This window comes from Choristoneura fumiferana, chromosome 30 (assembly GCF_025370935.1).
Source record: "Choristoneura fumiferana chromosome 30, NRCan_CFum_1, whole genome shotgun sequence".
Taxonomy (NCBI): Eukaryota; Metazoa; Arthropoda; class Insecta; order Lepidoptera; family Tortricidae; genus Choristoneura; species Choristoneura fumiferana.
This window is the reverse complement of record NC_133501.1, coordinates 7,563,693-7,582,484: the sequence shown is the minus strand read 5'-3', so window position 1 is coordinate 7,582,484 and position 18,792 is coordinate 7,563,693. Positions and strand designations below refer to the sequence as shown.

At 42.2% G+C, this 18,792-nt stretch overlaps 1 protein-coding gene across 2 annotated transcripts; it reads left to right on the top strand.

The window, feature by feature from the left end:
• Positions 1–674: 674 nt before the first annotated feature.
• LOC141444728 (uncharacterized) lies at positions 675–18,523 on the top strand. 2 transcript variants are annotated; one of them, XM_074110343.1, is made up of 9 exons: positions 675–1,035; positions 1,906–2,049; positions 2,681–2,809; positions 5,548–6,291; positions 7,533–7,666; positions 8,443–8,653; positions 11,351–11,560; positions 17,223–17,321; positions 17,686–18,523. In XM_074110343.1, exons 2-9 carry the CDS (start codon positions 1,918–1,920, stop codon positions 17,833–17,835), a joined length of 1,809 nt encoding a protein of 602 aa, XP_073966444.1. In that variant the 5' UTR covers positions 675–1,035; positions 1,906–1,917; the 3' UTR covers positions 17,836–18,523. The 2 variants fall into 2 exon arrangements, with proteins under 2 accessions (XP_073966444.1, XP_073966445.1); XM_074110344.1 differs by having other exon boundaries at positions 17,675–17,765.
• The last annotated feature ends 269 nt before the right edge of the window (positions 18,524–18,792 follow it).

Genomic DNA, 18,792 nt, shown 5'->3' with positions numbered 1-18,792 from the left:
GGTTCTAAATAAATATATTTTGATTAGTTTTTGTTGTTTTATTAACTCGTTTATTTATTACCAAAAAGGACTTTCACTTTGCTTTAAAGAAAACAATACTTAACAAAAAGTAGAAAAGCTTTTTTCAAAGTTCCGTCGTTTTTGAGTTTATCTAAGAAACACAAGAATTTTTTTCTTTAAAATAGAATATAACTCTTAGATGTATTTATGAATGGGTCATTCAAGTATTACGTAAGCAGAATTTTAGTCATTTTTAAACCTACTATTTTTTTTGCAAAAAAACAGGAAATAATAAATAAATATTGCTGACGTAAGCACCACCTAGGCCCCCATGTCATCTAAAATAAGCAAAGCACAGACCCCCACCCCCTTTCGGTGCTTACGTAATACTTGAATGACCCCTAAATAGCAGTAACTGACAATTGAATTGAGATTACATTAAATAAAAAAAGAAGTTGCTCAAGAATATTGAATTAAATAAAAAAGAAGACATTAAATAACTAAAGTAAAAACTAGCTCAAAAAGTAAACTAAAAGTAGAACATTTAGAATTGGCGGTTACAAATAAGTGGCACGTGTTTCCGAACGAAGTTAAGAAAATCTACCATAAATGGTAGTAATAAAAATTCCTATGTGGTAACACTAAACTTGAAATATCAGTCACAGTCAGAAAACTTGCGTACTTTGCGTAAATTAATGAGGCCATTTCTCTTAGAGTCCTAGACTTATAATTAAATCAGACAATATATATTCATTTATGTGTGTGCATAAATATTTCCGTTTTGCTTACACTACAAAACTGTATTTTGATTTGATGTTTGTTTTGCGGCAGCTGCGCCTGCCGATATTTGTTGATGTACGGTATACGGTTAGGTTTCACTCATGAAAAGCACATTTTAAACTAAGTACTCTTTAACCGGTATACTCGAAGGTCTAAGGATGGTAGGCCGTGCAATTAGTGTAAAAGTGTACCGATGTAAATATGCCTGGATCTACGAGCAAAATGTGCTCGTAGGCCTGGATTAACCTTTCAGTGGTAAGTAAATAAATCAATAGAAGTTATTGCAACAATTGAAAAAAAATCTAGTCTGTTCCACTTTTTATTTGATTTGAGGGTTATTTTTAATAATTAACTAATAATGAAGAAAATATACCTACCCATTAAAATATTAATTATTAATATAAAGTGTATTTCCAACCTAAGAGGCACACTAGTATTATACTTTAAACTTTGATATGTTCATGAAGTAAGTGGTGTTTTTTAGAAAGTTTTTTTAAAATGTCTAAGTGTTTTATATCTAGTGTGATATTTTTGAATATTTATTTAATGTTATTTCTTTTAGTATAAATAGTTCCAATGAATATTTATTATTATTATTTATAATGCACAGGCAGCTTATAGCTGATGCCTGGATATCATTGTTCACTTGTGTAATTGTCTTCAAAGTACTTATCAAGTCTGTTTTTAAAAGAATTCACTGAAGGTGCACATGATCACTGTCTCGGGCAAACTGTTGGGCAATTTGTGGGAAGTATAATAGGTATCACATGCATACCTATTTTGATACTCCAAGAACATGTTGAGAAATATTAACAAATGATCAGGTGTCAGTTATCATCAGTATGTTTGTAGTTTAAGGTTGTAGTTTGTAAGTTAATCTGTGGCAGAGAGGGAGAACGAGACAGAGAGACAGAATGAGAGATAAAATAAATTCTAAGAAAAAGCAAGCAATAAATTGTAATCATTGAAAAGCAAGCATTGAAAAACTACCTGATGAAAAGTGCAGAAGAGGCCAATTAGTTTAGCAACAGTATACATTCTTGCCTTGAAGAGCCATAGTATGCGAGCAAAACCATGGGCAAAAGCTAGTTACTATACCTAATAATATTATTATGTTATTTCCAGCTAACAGAGAGCATGCTACCCGCGGAAGTGGGAGCGGGTAGCGATTTACTCGCATGCCGTGTCTGCTTGGACGCGGGCGGGCGGCTGCTACCTATAAGCGGCAGCGGGTTCGAAGACATTTTCGGGGTACTTACTGGAGTACAAGTAAGTGTTGTGTCAAGTAGTTTTTTTTAATAGTCCCTATTTAATTTTTATTTAAGTTTGATAGTTACTTATGTATTGAAAACAGCGCCATGTCTTGTTCCTGGTGAGCAGTATTTACATGCTCTATGAGGGATTACATTTGTTTGGTTTTATACTCTTTGCTGTTCAAAAAGGTTAGGTTAGGTTAGGCAAAAAAAAGTGCTAATAGAAAATTACAGTATCTCAGAGTAAAATATTTTGACTACTTTTATCCCCAAGAACAACTAATAAATTAGCTAACTGTTGTTGCCCAGGGTGCACCTGCCATACACTACTCTTCTTTTAAAGACCTGCGATAACCGCACCGCTTGACCACATGAAGCTATTGCCCTCGCACCCTAAGTACTTTATTGTTTCTACTAGAACTAGCCTGTTGCCCGCGACTCCGTCTGCATAGAATTCGTTTATCGCTCTCCCGCGTAAACTATGCAATTTTCCAGGATAAAACTATCCTACATCCTTCCCCGGGGTCTGTGCCGGGGTTCAAAGTATCTGTATACCGAATTCCATCTAAATCAGATCAGCGGTTTAAACGTGAAGAGGTAACAAACAAACAGTCTCGCACCCTTCATTGTTTCTATTACTTTGACAGCTGTCAATGGAGGGTTTCCCGCGCCACCTGTGCGCGTTTTGCCGCGCGACGCTGTCAAAGTGTATCTCCTTTCGTGACAGCTGTGAGAGGAGCAGCGCGCTGCTGCAGACCCTCATGGAAAAAGGACCGGTGAGTTTGACTGTGTTACTGTATTCTTTCTTTGTTAGGGCCTCTGCTAGCTGGCTTGGGTGCAAAAGGAACTGTAGCTACAATACAATACAAATACCCACTGCAACATAGGTATAGGTATAGGTATTAGCGGGCTGTTTTCCGCAACTCGACGTCTAAGTGCGCCTATTTTGCGTGATTAGGCTGTAGGCACTATTCATGCCAGCCTAGCTCCTGGAGGAAGCCTAGCAGACCCTTCACGTTGCCGGCGACTTCCTGCAGTGACCCCGGTGATCCGAGGTGTAGTGCCCTGTAGTTCGCCACACCAGAGCATTCCAGAAGGATGTGAGTGGCTGTCTCTTCTGCCTCCATGCATGCTCTGCACAGGGGCTGTCTGTAACACCTAGATTATGTAAGTGCTTGTTTAGTAAAGCATGACCAGTAAGAGCACCGACCAGCAGTCGGAGTTGATCCCTCCTAAGTCCGCGAAGCTTGCGGGACAATCCGGGTTGATCGTCGGGAGGGCTTCTCTGGTTTGCCTGCATGTATCTAGGTTCGTCCAATATTGTTGGTGCATTACCTTGGTGTTGTGTCGCAGTTTGCCGCGCAGCCATCTAAAGGGCAGAGTAGAATGGGTTCGGGACCGAAGACCTTCATGTCCGAACCCCCTCTAGCCAATCGGTCGGCCGTCGTTACCTCGCGATCCACTGTGTCCTTTTATCCATTGTAGTGTTATGGTGTTTGTCTCACTTACCAACGTCAGAGCTCGATGGCACTCGTAGATTAGCCCTGATGTCATTGTGTCGCTCTGCAGGGCTTGCAAGACCGATTTGCTGTCAGAAAGTATACGGATAGGAAAATCCTGTACCTTCCTGGAGTCAATCGCTGCAGTTGCCATTATGATTCCCATACATTCCGCTTGGAAGACGGTATTATGGGCTCCTAGTGGCTTTGATATGTTGATATTCAGGTCCTCTGAGTGTGTTCCAGAGCCTGTACCAGTTGATGTCTTTGACCCGTCCGTGAAGATCCTTAGCTCTTTCAAGTTGAGTCCTTCCCCCGGGTCTTCGTGTAGTTGTATCTTGTATTTTTTATCGAATACGTACTGTTTGGGTATCCTGTCGGTGACCGCCTCAAAGAGTGGTTCCCTGTGTACCAGTTCATCAAGCAGTTTGGCGTGTGGAACACTTACGCTTTTCCATAGGTTAGCTTTTTTAGTCTTACCGCCGTCGCTCCCCGCCTCCTGTTGATAAACAGATGCAGCGGCGGCAGGCCAAGCAAAGCTTCCAGGGCCGCAGTCGGAGTCGTCCTCATACAGCCCGTGGTTGCCATGCAAGCCAGCCTCTGGAATCGTTGTAGCTTTGCTTCGACGGTGATTAGTTTGGTTCGTGGCCACCAAACCACTGCACCGTAGCTGATTATAGGTCTGACGACTGACTGGTATAGCCATAGAGTGACCTTGGGTGATAAACCCATTGCTTACCTACCATTCTACGGCACTGCCAGAAAGCCACCGTGGCCTTGTCGATCTTATTGTTGAGATGGTTACTCCAGTTCAATTTGCTATCCAGTATTACTCCTAGATACTTTACCTCCGAACTGAACTGTAGTTCCGTGTTGAACAGTCTGGGGGGTTATAGTTGCCCAGCAGTCGTTTGTTTGTGAACATTACCTGTTCTGTCTTCTTGGGTTGACAGTTAGTTCGTTTTCGATGCACCATCGTTCCACGATCGTATTGCCTGCTGCGTGACGTCACACACAGTGCTGCTGACTCTACGCTTATTAATATAGCAATATCGTCAGCGTACCCGATCGTGTAGTAATGGTGTTGGTTAAGTCTGGTTATGAGGTCATTTACTACCATGTTCCACAGTAGTGGTGACAACACCCCTCTTGTGGACATCCTCTGGCTACCAGTGCATGTTGTGTCTCAGATGAGTTGAGTCTGATGATTCTTTTGCTGAGCATGTTACCTATCCATTCGACCATGACCGGATTCACTCTGTGTCTTGTCAGGGCCGAAGACCCACTGCAACATAACCAGAAGTCGGTTAAAAAGTCAAATAAAAAATAACGGGGTTCCCTATATGTAGGGTTGCCATAACTTCTAGGAACCAATACGGGACGATTTCTCGTTTGATGCCCAAAACTCGTAAATAATATGCAACGCCTTTAGTCCTGGCAGTAGTTTACTTTAGTAGCAATTTTTGAGTCTGGATACATCAGTGCATTTAGTTTGGCAGTACAATCTAACGAATTAAAGGATTGGTGATGACTGACAACTTTATATTATGCTGTGGTCAACTCAGCAGCTGATTGAAATTTCATCTTCCAAATCTTTTTTTTTTTCATAAATGTAGAAATATCTTTAACCGCATTTCACCACCGCGCCGGACGGGTGGATGGATGGTTTTTGTCGTATAATCGGGACGTAGGGCAACCCTACCTATACGAGAAAAAAAATACAATGTATTTTTTTTTGTTTTGAATCCTCTACGCAACAAGAAGGGTGTTATTAGTTTGACGCCAATGTCTTTCAGTCTGTAGCACCCTAGATCTCAAACAGATATCGCATGGCGTGATGTCACTCGGATCTTTTATTAGCTATCTTAATTTTTTTTAAATATGTATCCATTATTTCCCAATAATCTAACTGACGGACTATAATTATATTATATTATATTGGCCTATTACCGTATTTAGATATCAAATTCATGTCTACATGCAAAATGTGTTTTGATACATGTTATTTGTTCCAGTTGACGATGAAAGATATTGAAACGATTGACAGAAAGACAAACAAACTCACAAACGGCATGAAGAGGGAAAAAATATTCCATTTCCTCACCCATCCATACTTACAAATACCGCCAATCAAGAGGGAGGATAATGATGTAACTCCGTATGAAGAAATACCAAACACGGCTGATGAACTGTATTTGGAATTAGATCACAATTTTATTATCAATAATCCAAAAATTTACAAAAACAATGACCCACAAATGATAATTAAAAAAGTAAAATTGGAAAAGGAAAACTCTATGGCATCGTCAGAAAGTGAGGATGGTGGTGTTGATGCTTCTGAAAATCAAACCAATTATGCTGTGGTAGAAATTGATATAACAGAAGAAGAATTGTGTCAATCTGATGTAAATACGAAGAATGACGGTGAAACAGATTTAATAAAAAAAACTAAGAGCATTCCAATACAATTGGATAGTGAGATTTCTACCAAAACTACCAAATCTCGCGCTGGCAACACTAAATTCAGTTTTAAAAGTAAAAAAAGGAAAAAAATGGGCGATGACGTTTATCCACTTTTCGACTACGAGGCTTTTGAGGAGGAGTTTAATGTTAAAATAAAATTATTGAGCATAGACGAACAGAAACAGGAGATAGAGGAGAAAAAGAAGGCAAATAAGTCTGTTTTTTGTTGCGAAATGTGCGGTAAAGGATGTAATACTGAAAAAACTATGAAGAATCACTTGTCATGCCACGATCCGGTTAGTACAACATTATTAATTTATCCTACTAGTCCTACTAGTATTATAAATGCGACAGTTTGTATGTGTGTGTGCACCTTTGTTACTCTTTCATGCTAAAACGGCTGGACGAATTTGGATGTGATTTAGTATGTACGGTCAACGTCATAAATAATGATAACTTTGTACCATTGTCACTTTAACATCATTTTTGAAAAGCCATACGAAATTGTGTAACGACTGAAAGCGACAAGGTACAGAAATGATCACTTATTTATGACGTTGACTGTACAGTCACGAGCGTTCATTTGGGCACTTAAGATTGAATATCTGTCATTTTGTATGACAGATATTCAATCAAAAGATTTTTCACGAAATGGGTTCGTGACTGTAGATAACTTCAATTCAATTCAAATTTAGGAAAAGTGGCTCCATCAATTTTTTGATGATTCTGCCAGTGTCGAGGTTGACAGGAGATCTGGAATAACATATAGGCTACTTTTCTAGCTCGATATTCCCACGAGAGCAAGATAAAATTAAGCGGTAACAGTTCCTGAGACTGTGAGCTCGGGCCAGACTTCTCTTGCAAACTGACAATTGACATTGACTGACAAAGGTTTCCGGGCGACGCTGGTGTCCCAGCGACAAGTTATGGCCTCCCAGCTATTCGAAGCTTCCCGAAATTCATCTATGATCCGACAAACGTCTAAAACATCGGCTAATAAACCGGAGAAAGGCAAATCTATTTTTAACGTTCCTTTAAACATTTCCTGACAGTAGACTTTTCAGAAGGGGACAATGTAAGGACACTTGGAGTGAAATGTGTGTTTTGACAAAGGCCTTTTTGGTAATTGATTATAAGAAACATCAGAAGTATTTTTTACATCTAAGTTTACTTGTAATTACAAAAAAAAATAAAAGAAATCGTTTTTCCGCGGCCAGATCTCGGACCAAGCGCACCACGCCTGGCAACACTGGCGTTTCTTAGGTGCTATAATACCAATCTTTCTAATATTATATATGCGAAAGTTTGCGAGCATTGTGTATGATTGTTACTCCTTACGCTTAACGGCTGGACGTATTTGGATGAAATTTGGTATGCAGATAGCTGGACACTTGGAATAACACGTAGGATATTTTTTATCCCAATATTCCTAGATTATGGATTACGCGTGCGAAGCCGCGAGTATAGTCTAGTATTTAATAAACTTTGCATTTCAACAACCTATATTGATTATTCAACGTGTTTAAATCTGCGCTAGAACACGGGCCCGTTCGAGTGCGAGATCTGTCGCTGCCGGTTTCGGACGGGCGCCGAGGTCCGTCTGCAGCGGCACCGCGACACGCACCGGCTCAGCTTCGCGTGTCGCGACTGCGGCTTCATCAGCCGCGACAAGTAATTTACACTCAATAGACACATGCTCGCATAGATGTGCGCACTCAATAGATATTTGTACTCAATGGACACATGCCCGCAATAGATGCACGCGCTCAATAGATATTTGCACTCAATGGACACGTACCCGCTTAGATGTGCGCACTCAATAGATATTTGCACTCAATGGACATATGCCCGCAATAGATGCGCGCGCCCAATTGATATTTGTACTCAATGGGCATATGCACTCAGTAAAGACATGCCACCAAGAGGCACATTAATGTAATTAATAGACACATGCACATTATTATGTATGCATTTATTATTTTTTATTTTACTTATTTTTATTTGTCTATATGTGTTTGCGAATAGAGAATAAATATTCTTATTCTTATTAATCCATGTACTGAACAGCCATATGTTCGCATTCCATCCATAGATACATGCGTTGGCGTGTATTAGCTCAATTCCAAGGTAGACAGCGCTATTTTGCTGCTTACTCCATACACACCAATGAATACATGCACTCAATAGATACATGCACTCAATAGATACATGCATTCAATAAGCGCACGCACTTAAGGTATACATTATGTATATATGTAGCGACGAAAACGATATTTAAAAATCTACCAGTTTTAATAATTGTATTTTTTAATGTCTTTTTCGTGTTTCTTGCATAATGTCGAATTGAATTTTACAACGCACTGATTTCATAATTGTAATGCTGTAATTTTTTATTGGTAAACAAAAATATGCACTCGACAGTCAAGTTTACTATTACAACATTCAAGGTCGAACGCCAAACTCCATTCGCTGGTGCACTCCGGCAAGACGTACACCTGCCAGCACTGCGGCCAGACGTACAAACACAGAACCTCGTACCTTACCCACGTGCGCGAGCGGCACCCCGCGAGGAACGTGGCCTGTCCCCAGTGCGGGGAGACCTTCCTGTCTGAGAACGGGGTGCGGCAACACAGGGCCAAGGCGCATGGATCTGTGAGTGTTAAGAAAGTTCCCTCGCTACATTTTTTTTTTGCATTAACTGACTGTGATCGACCCCTGATGTTAAATGCAGATGAGGCCAAAGGTGTATCTCATTGGTTCAGTAACAGCCTATTCACTCTAGCCTTGAAGAGGCTTAGGTTGTATTTATCTCATCATCATCATCATCAGCCTATGTTCGTCCACTGCTGGACATAGGCCTCTCCCATGGCACGCCACTGAGCACGATCCTCGGCTACTCTCATCCAGCTCTTGCCAGCCGCCCTGCGAAGATCATCGCTCCACCGAGTCTGAGGACGTCCTACGCTACGTTTGCCGATCCGTGGTCTCCACTCAAGAACTCGTCTACCCCAACGGTTATCGGTTCTTCGGGTTATATGGCCGGCCCATTGCCACTTCAGCGTGCTAATGCGGTGGGCTATGTCGATAACTTTGGTCTTAACTTAACGTATTTATCTATTACACTCTTTTTTTATGTAGCCCATAATATGTCGCTCTGCCCGGCAAAGACCTCCCCTTTCCTCCGCCATTTTGCAGCTACGAGCACATATGTATAACTTTTTTTACTGAGCCCACTCAGGAGATACTCGTTAATCGAAGATAAACCAGAAAAAGAGACCAGCGCTGGGAATCGACCCCAGGCCTTCAGCATTCCGTGCTCCATGCCATACTCTTACACTACCACTGGACAGTACAGACACGAATTTCTCCTATGCACCCATATCTCAAGTTGCTTTTTTCCTATTACGCTACTTAGCAGCAGCGACATCTATGTTTCGCTCTCGTCGAGAGACGTAACACTCTTTCGGAACTAACCGCTCACCCAGACAACAGATGTCGCTGCTAAGCAATCAAATTATGATTGGTTATTTGGAGTATTTTTGTATGTTTTATTTCAACTATAAATATAATTATATTTATCCGTTGCTTAGTACCCATAACACAAGCTTTGCTAAGCTTACTTTGGGACTTGGTGTGAATTGTCCCGTGATATTTATTTATTTATTATTCAACTCCAAATTTGTTACTTTTACAGGCATCCCGTAAAAGTAACAAATATGGAGTTGAAATAAAAAATACAAAAAGACTCCAAATAACCAATCATACACTCATTAATTGCAATACAATACAATAGTACATTGAGTCTTAAGGGCGGTAAATAAGGAATTACGAACGAGAGTCTATTAGAAGCCCGAAGTCAAAGACTGAGGGCTTTAATGAGTCGATGTTCGTAATTCTAGTACCGCCCGTGCGACATACAATGTTTTTCATTACATTTGCAAGTAACATTTTATATTTGTAAAAGAAAAAATATAATTGTTCCAAATATTAGCGATACCTTAGGCTGTGCTCTTGCAGCGCCGCCCTCTACCTCCCCCTCCCTCGGCATGCGCCGCAACGTGCGTGTGCATGTGGTCCATGTAGTCCTGCAGCACCATCAGTACGGGCACCGACTCATTTACCGACCTTGGGCTTCATGACAAGAAAATGTGTACGCGCAATGACTCATTTACCGACCACGGGTTTCATGACAAGCACATTAAGGTCGAGGGTTTTATTTGGAGGGTTGCAACCAAGGTAGCCTGCTTGTTACGACACTATTTACGAGCAAGTGTGATGAAAATATTCTTTATTACATACCACAAGTGCAATAATTTTATACAGAGAAATAATGCTGAGTAGGCAATGGGCGGTACAGAAACTAATACAAATACTTCAAAGTATGTGGCAGAAACAAAAACAATATTATTATACAAACTGAATGCCATTATAGTACATTGTGTCTTCAAGGCGGTAAATAAGGAATTACGAACGAGCTTATTGAGAAGCTTATGACAAGAACAAAAGGTCGAGGGTTTTTATGGGGCATTACGGCCAAGGTAGCCTGCATGTTAGGACACTGTTTACGAGCAAGTGTGATCAAAAATATGGATTAAAAAGAGAAATTACATAAAAAATGGACAGGGATGTTTGGGGTCTTTCATAGTATGGAAATTCTCATGATTTCTTACATATTGATTGATACCATACTTTGTATACGGTGAAACGGTCATATCAGTGCCTCCAGTGAAAAGGGGGATAAGTCGAGTTATGCCCTTATGTTTTTATTACACCATTGGATTCAGCGTGTTTGGTTACATATTGTGACAAAAGGACATATCTCTAGCTATCCTCTCACCCAGTTTTTTCGATTACGCTATGGGCATAACTCACCGTTTCTAAAGGCATATTTCTACTTATCTGCATTTTTTTATAAGTCTAAAGGTACTAGTGCTTTTAACTAAAAAAAACATCCATCCTAAAGACACGTCTGCAGTATTTTTTTTACAAAAAGACAACTTTTGTTGTTCTGTAACAATGTGGACATTAATATAGTTCATAAAGGCATAACGAGGGTAGAATAAGTATAGTTGTAATCATAGAACAGTCGTAATTAAGGGAATAAGTCGTCTTATGTTTACGTTATCACAGTATTAACTAACACAATTCATGTTATGCCATTATGCTTTTGTGACTAAGAGCATAACTCAAAAAAAAACTTAAATATATGTATAGAATAACTAAATGTTAAAGCAATACCCATTAAACGAAAGCTGTAACCTATACTTAAAGCCTGAAACAATAAAAAAAAATTGCGATGCGATTTTGAGTTATTCCCTTTTTCACTGGAGGCACTATATTACTTTCATTTTACAGGACTCAAAGCCCAAATCGGACATTAAGTGCCCCGTCTGCGACGCGACGTTTTTAAGCAGAGAAGCTCTAGTCAAACACACGGCGGGCGCGGGCGTGCCGCATGCGGCGCTGTGGCCGTGTGCCGCATGCGGCGACAGCTGCGGCAGCGACACCGCGCTCAAACACCATACGGCAGAGAAACACTCGCCCGAACAGCAGTACTGTGATGAGGTATGGATTCATGTTTTGTCAGCATTATTAGGTATGTTTAGTCCTACCATTTTTCTATAATACTAGGTACAATACAATACAAAGACTCTTTATTGTACACCAGAAATAAAGGTAGTCGAATGGTACCCTTTTGCTGTAATGTAGTTGAATGGTACCAACTACCCTTTTGCTATAATAATATTCGAATCGTAACTACCCTTTTGCTATGATGGTAGTTGAATGGTACTAACTACCCTTTTGCTACTTCATACCTCTCTGGCGGTCTTGGGGAACAGCGAGCAGGCGTAGGGTTTCTGCTCCATATACATGTACAGATGGAACTTCAGCGCCGCCTCGCTCGGAGACTGTTTAAGTGACGTTGCTAGAAGTTTTAAGATCTTATGAAAACGAATAATATTAGAAAAGTAAAGAGCATCTTCAAATTATTCTGTAATTGCAGGTTATTGAGTTAAAACTGAACGCATCTGTAAAAAAAAGCGAAATTTTTGACTTTTACAGGGGTTAGTATCACTGGGTTTGACGCACTTTAAACATGGACATTTGTCTACATCCAGTGCGGCGTGACATTCGCGAGCGCGGAGTCGTTCGCACAACATACGCGGCGCAAACACCTCGGCGTGACGGGACACGGCGCGCGCCGCAACAGGAGCCCCCGCGCGCGCGGCTCCGGGCCCGCGCCGCGCGTCGTCTGCGAAGTGTGCGGCCGCAGCATACAGGTACAGGCAGCGTGTGGCGTGCAACACGCGGCGCAACACAGCGGCGTGACGGGACACGGCGCGCGCCGCAACAGGAGCCCCCGCGCGCGCGGCTCCGGGCCCGCGCCGCGCGTCGTCTGCGAAGTGTGCGGCCGCAGCATACAGGTACAGGCAGCGTGTGGCGTGCAACACGCGGCGCAACACAGCGCGTGACGGGACACGGCGCGCGCCGCAACAGGAGCCCCGCGCGCGCGGCTCCGGGCCCGCGCCGCGCGTCGTCTGCGAAGTGTGCGGCCGCAGCATACAGGTACAGGCAGCGTGTGGCCTGCAACACGCGGCGCAACACAGCGGCGTGACGGGACACGGCGCGCGCCGCAACAGGAGCCCCCGCGCGCGCGGCTCCGGGCCCGCGCCGCGCGTCGTCTGCGAAGTGTGCGGCCGCAGCATACAGGTACAGGCAGCGTGTGGCGTGCAACACGCGGCGCAACACAGCGGCGTGACGGGACACGGCGCGCGCCGCAACAGGAGCCCCCGCGCGCGCGGCTCCGGGCCCGCGCCGCGCGTCGTCTGCGAAGTGTGCGGCCGCAGCATACAGGTACAGGCAGCGTGTGGCGTGCAACACGCGGCGCAACACAGCGGCGTGACGGGACACGGCGCGCGCCGCAACAGGAGCCCCCGCGCGCGCGGCTCCGGGCCCGCGCCGCGCGTCGTCTGCGAAGTGTGCGGCCGCAGCATACAGGTACAGGCAGCGTGTGGCCTGCAACACGCGGCGCAACACAGCGGCGTCACAGAATATATAATAGTACTAACGTACAGAATGGCCACGCTCCGCCCCGCACCGGTTCGAGTTACCCCACCCCTCAAGCGCAGATTGCAGGAAAACCGCAGGAAAGCAGTCGGGTGCGCGACGCGATGTATGTCGGCCGCACGGCACTAAGTTCGGGAGCAATCATTTTGCGAAATCGTAACGGTACCCTACCTACTTCCTTTTTCTAAATAAATAGGGATTTCTGAAATTAACGCGATTAATACATGAAATAACTACCTACCGAATGATTCTTTTAAGTTTGTAGACGTATATCTATTGTAATTGAAAATAATAATGCTTAAAATACGCAGACAGAAACATTTTAAGTATTCTGGCAGAACCGGATAAGTGCACAATATTTATTTTTTATACGGTTTTGCTAGATAAATAAAGCAGAAAACATTGAGTATGCCTTGTATGTAACTTTAAAAAAATTGCACTTATTCTGTTTTGCCAGAATACCCTCGAAATAGGTAAGATTAACGATTACATTTATTTGCACATATCTAAGCCATACCTACATATGAGTACCTTTAAATGTCATTGGTAGCACTTATAGTACTATACGGTTTTGCAATAGTCAGCCCTGTGCAGCTTACGCACACATTGACGCGTGTACAGACGTCGCCGTGCGTATGTAGATTCAACAACGCGTATTTTGTACGGCGTGGCCGCCCTGTGGCGGCGTGACGGAACACAGCGCGCCACTACAGGAGTTGGCAGCGCCGTCTCTCGTGAGCGCAGGACCTGGGTCAATCAACTATTTTATTTAGTATATTCTGTCCCGTTACTTAGGAGATATCAGTGATACACTGTGTTAGAAAAATGTTTGCAATGTATACTATTGGGTATGTATTATAATACCGATAAACGAAAGACCGAATTCACAAGACCTATCGACGGAAGGCCGAATATTAAAACGTCGAATGGATATATGACCGAAAGTTTGAAATCCGAAAGTACATTTGACCGGCAGCCTAAAACCCGAAGACTACAATCCCGAAGATCAAAATACCTACACTCGAAAGGTCGAAAACTCATAATGCCGAACAGTCATAATCACTACAAGTAAAATAATCGACAATCAATATATCAAAAATCAAAATACCGAAACTGCCGCTATACCAAAGACGAAACAAATATAGCAGGAAAAGATTTGTGCGAGCGAGCGAAGCGAGCGAGCAAGACGATTTGAGCAGAAGCGACTCGGGTTGTTCGGTTGGGTTCAGAAGGCTAAGGCGGGAACGAAGCGGAGCGGAGCGGAGCGTAGTTCCGCCTTAGCCTTCGATGTTAGGTTTTTTTTATAGCAGGCAAGATACTTAACTGCCACTAAGAAAGTAGGTGGATAAGATTCAACAGCAAAGATCATTTGTGAAGCAATATTATCCGGGCTGCTATTAAAAAAAACCTAACATCGAAGGCTAAGGCGGGAGCTACGCTCCGCTTCGCTCCCGCCTTAACCTTCTGAACCTAACCTATCCAAGTCGTTTTTGCTCCGAACCGTCTTGCTCGCTCGCTTCGCTCGCTCGCACATATCAAACTTTTTTTTTAACTTTTAGGTATTTCGAGCTTCGGTGTATCGGTTATCGGTATTTTGTACTTTCGGTATTCTGAATTTCGATTTGTTAAGTGTCGATATTTCGACTGTAGGTAATATGATTTTTCGGTATTATAATACATACCCCATTTTCGGGATTTTGTACTTTCGGTCATTTAAAAATAGATATTTCGACCTTCGGTGTATCGGTTGTCGGTATTTTGTACATTCGGTATTCTGAATTTCGATGTGTTATGCGTCGACATTTCAACTGTAGGTATTATGATTTGTCGGTCTTATAATACATACCCATACTATTAGCATTCTTAGAAGATGAGCCATGAAGGAATTTGCTTTACATGATACTTAGATTTCATGTACAAACTTTTTTACACCAAATAAATCCATCCTACCTATCCTTAAAACTATCAAAACTCCTAACTTTTAATAGATTTGTACCCCCATAAAATCATACTTTTAATTAGTAACTCTTGAGGAGATGTTACCATGGCAACAATGTACACAAAAAAGTTGATTGGCCCACATTTGGCGTGGGCAAGATAAAGGACCCCGGACCTAAAGTTTGGAAAATGTGGTTTCAGTGAAATATCCTGAGATTTTGATATCTTATAGATCTCAAACTCCCGAACAAAAGGCTCCAAAAGTGTTACCTCTGGTTCCCGAGTCCCTTTCAGAGTTTAGTCTAGTTTTTTAGAGAATTTTGTTCAGGAATTTGAAATCTATAACATATGAAAATCTCAGGATATTAAACTGAAACCATATTTTCCATACTTTAGGTCCAGGGTCCTTTTGCGAGGCACACCACACGTTAGATGACGGATTTTTAAATGAGCAAAAAATTAAAAACTTTCGAGACGCGAGGCCATAGATGGTCCTCGTCGCCTACGCCTATTGCCGCCTCTGGTTCCCGGTGTGCACTACCTGATCTATTGAAGTGATTAGCTATGTCGCACAGCATACACTTCACAAAGAGGGGGATTGCGACAAAAAAATGCAAATTAAAATGGAAACACGCTGGGAAATAAGCTAGCGCTCGGATTGTGTATATGGGAAGTACGCGCCACGGATTAACGAGGGCTCGAGTTTGATTCCCGGCCACAACTCAAATCTTAATGGTACCCTACACTTGTCTGTCTGTCTGTCTGCCAAGATCCTTTATTTTCAACAACGCACGTGGCCATTTTTTTTTCAATGAATTCTTTTACAGTATAATTGAGTACAATACGGAACGACAATTTCAAATTTGTCATAAACGTTTGGCCGAACCACTTGTTGGAACATTCCGAATAAGATTTGAAACCACCTTGTCTTTTACGGTTCTCTTCTATATGCATGCCCATCTGTGTTGTATGTCTTAGAGCGAGGCGGCGTTGAAGTTCCACCTGTATACGCACATGGAGCAGAAGCCCTACGCCTGCCCGCTGTGCCCCAAGACCTTCGCGGCCAAGACCGCCAGAGAGGTACGGAGTAGCAAAAGGGTAGTTATCATTCGACTACTATTGTAGGAAAAGGGTAGTTACCATTCGACTAGTATTATAGCAAAAGGGTAGTTGTTTTGTTACCATTAATCAAATCAAAACGTTTATTCTGCAAGTAGGCACGCGAAGGGCTCTTTTACAATTCACTTTTTTATACTACAACGCTTTTGGAATGACCATCATTGCCAAGAAGAATGCTCCGCAAGAAAATTGGCAAAAAGTATTTTTTATTTTTCAAAATAAAATAATTATGTAAGTAAAATTACCGGTGAAATTACTGGCACTTGAGGTATCCCATCTTAGGCCTCTAGGTTGGCAACGCATCTGCAATACCCCTGGTCTTGCTCGTTTGCCATCCAGTCGAATTTGCAATTAACTTGACTATAAAAGATAACATATCAGAATTAAAAAAAAACATAATTTTTTTACAGTGAAAGCTTAGTCTTAACATTTTAACTAGCTATACGTTCAGTTTTAGAAGTGTACAATGCTTCTCCTTTAAAATAAACAAATAAGAGATGTACTATCAGCCAAATAAGTGGTCTATCAATTTTTAAACAAGTTCCTATCAAACGAATATGTCGCTAAAGTCGAACTTTCAAGTTGGCAATAGACGTGATTGGCATTATTGTTTTATGACATGCAAACGATTATCAACTTTAGAGTGGTAGACCACATATTTGGCTGATGGTACATGTACTATATAAAATGATGCCATATTGAATGATGTACCTATGACGTCTCTCAACGTCAAAACTATAATATAGTTCTGAAATTTCAGGTCAATTAATTTCCAAGTAATGTCTATTCGACTTCTATTGACGGGTAGTCATCTCGACTAGTATTACAGCAAAAGGGTAGTTATTATTGTTACCATTTGACTGCAGCAAAAAGGTAGTTGCCTACTATTTCAACTACTATTTATAGCAAAAGGGTAGTGGTCACCATTTGACTACCATTATAACAAAAGGGTAGTTGGTACCATTTTAGTACTAATTTTTGTGGTGCCCACTGGAATTTTCTCAACTCCTAATTAATCTCAACATTTCAATTCAATTGCCAGGCCTAATGCAAGTGGGTAGGTGGGTAGAGAGACTAGCTATAATTGTATTTGTTGTTACAGTTCCACGTGCGCGCGCACACGGGCGAACGGCCCTACCAGTGCGCGGAGTGCCCGCTGGCCTGCGCCCTCAAAGGAACCCTGGCGCGGCACATCGCGCGCGTGAGTACCGGACCATTAAAACGGTTCATTTACCAATCCTCGCTCAGCGCAGCTCTACTGGCGACAGCTCAGCTGAGCGAGGTGTATATAAAACTAAAAAAGGATGTGTGCGAGGATTGTATTGGATTGTGATTGGGACCATTGACATCTACATGTGTGGCCCAGGACTGGGGATAATATTAAAACAGCGGTTCTACAGATCACCGGTAATTGGATCATCATGGTCCCACTGAACTGCACGAACACGCATATCTTGCATAAACTTAGCTATCATAAAGTCGCGTATGAGCAAAGAAATTCTTTTAGTTCATTGACCTCCGCAAAGTAACGCCTGATTCAATCAATGATTTTAGTTTCCTTCCAGGTACACCTGAAGCAGACGCGTCGGTTCCCGTGCGACATCTGCCAGAAGACGTTCACGGAACGTGCCGGCGTGAAGCTCCACGTGCGCGCCGTGCACAGTAACGAGCCCGCGCGACGCGTCTCAAACACGAACAAAGTCGCGGGGCCTTGAATTGTTTCGTCCGAACATGAAATCGTGGACTAACCTACAAAGCAATTCGATGGTGTGTGTTCCCAATCCGCAGTGTGCCCGCGTGGGAACCACGGCCCTAGCCCTCTCATTCTGAGAGGAGGCCTGTGCCCAGCAGTGGGGAAAAAAAAGGAAAATACATTTATTCACAACACAAGACACAACAATAGTATTAAGTACAAATAGACAACACGTAGGAAAGTATCTGTCATTGCGGCAGTGAATGGGACATCGGACACTGGGTCAGCATAATGCTGAAGCGTTAATAAACACCCCAGCGCTGATTGTCAGCCAGCACCGTTGGTGACCCTCGGACCCCTGCAAAGACATATTTACTACTAGGTGAAAACCCGGCTTCGCTCGGGTAAAATGTAGACTCATAATGATATTAGTTTGTAAAAAAAAATTTTTGTCGCTCTAAAGACTATCGAAAAATCTGACGTATATTCCCAGCCTTAATATTACTACAAATACTTTCACAGCTAACCTATGTATCGGTATTTCACCAATAGATATTTCTCTTAAATCTTATTTAACGAAATAACTATGATTTTCTGTCTCATAATCAAAGAAATTAGACCTAAGAGGTCATAATGGAGAACCAAATACGAATCTGTGACACCCGTGACGCGTGATGACGTGACACCAACGCCACATTGACATGTTTACTTCGCAACGCCATTATAGTAATTTATTCCATTTTTTTATTCAAAATACTCGATAATCCGAATTTTCCACCTACAAGTTGTCGACTCGGATTGACTAATTTTTTACGCTCTTCAATTTGATGTGCATTTCGTTCGAGTCTACCGTAGACCGGTACGAAACTATTAATATAGATATTTACTACACACTATTAACTACAAAAAGTCACTGAACTGAACTCCGTTTTGCTGTCCGAGATCGGGGTAAATGTATCTGCGGCTGTGAAATCAAAGG

Excerpts from the sequence above, each read along its gene's own strand:
- LOC141444728 (XM_074110343.1), top strand. The coding sequence starts at position 1,918 with ATGCTACCCGCGGAAGTGGGAGCGGGTAGCGATTTACTCGCATGCCGT. Across the intron at positions 8,654-11,350 it reads AGGCGCATGGATCTGTGAGT|GACTCAAAGCCCAAATCGGA; the intron begins GTTAAGAAAGTT and ends TTCATTTTACAG. Across the intron at positions 11,561-17,222 it reads AACAGCAGTACTGTGATGAG|TTCCACGTGCGCGCGCACAC; the intron begins GTATGGATTCAT and ends TTGTTGTTACAG.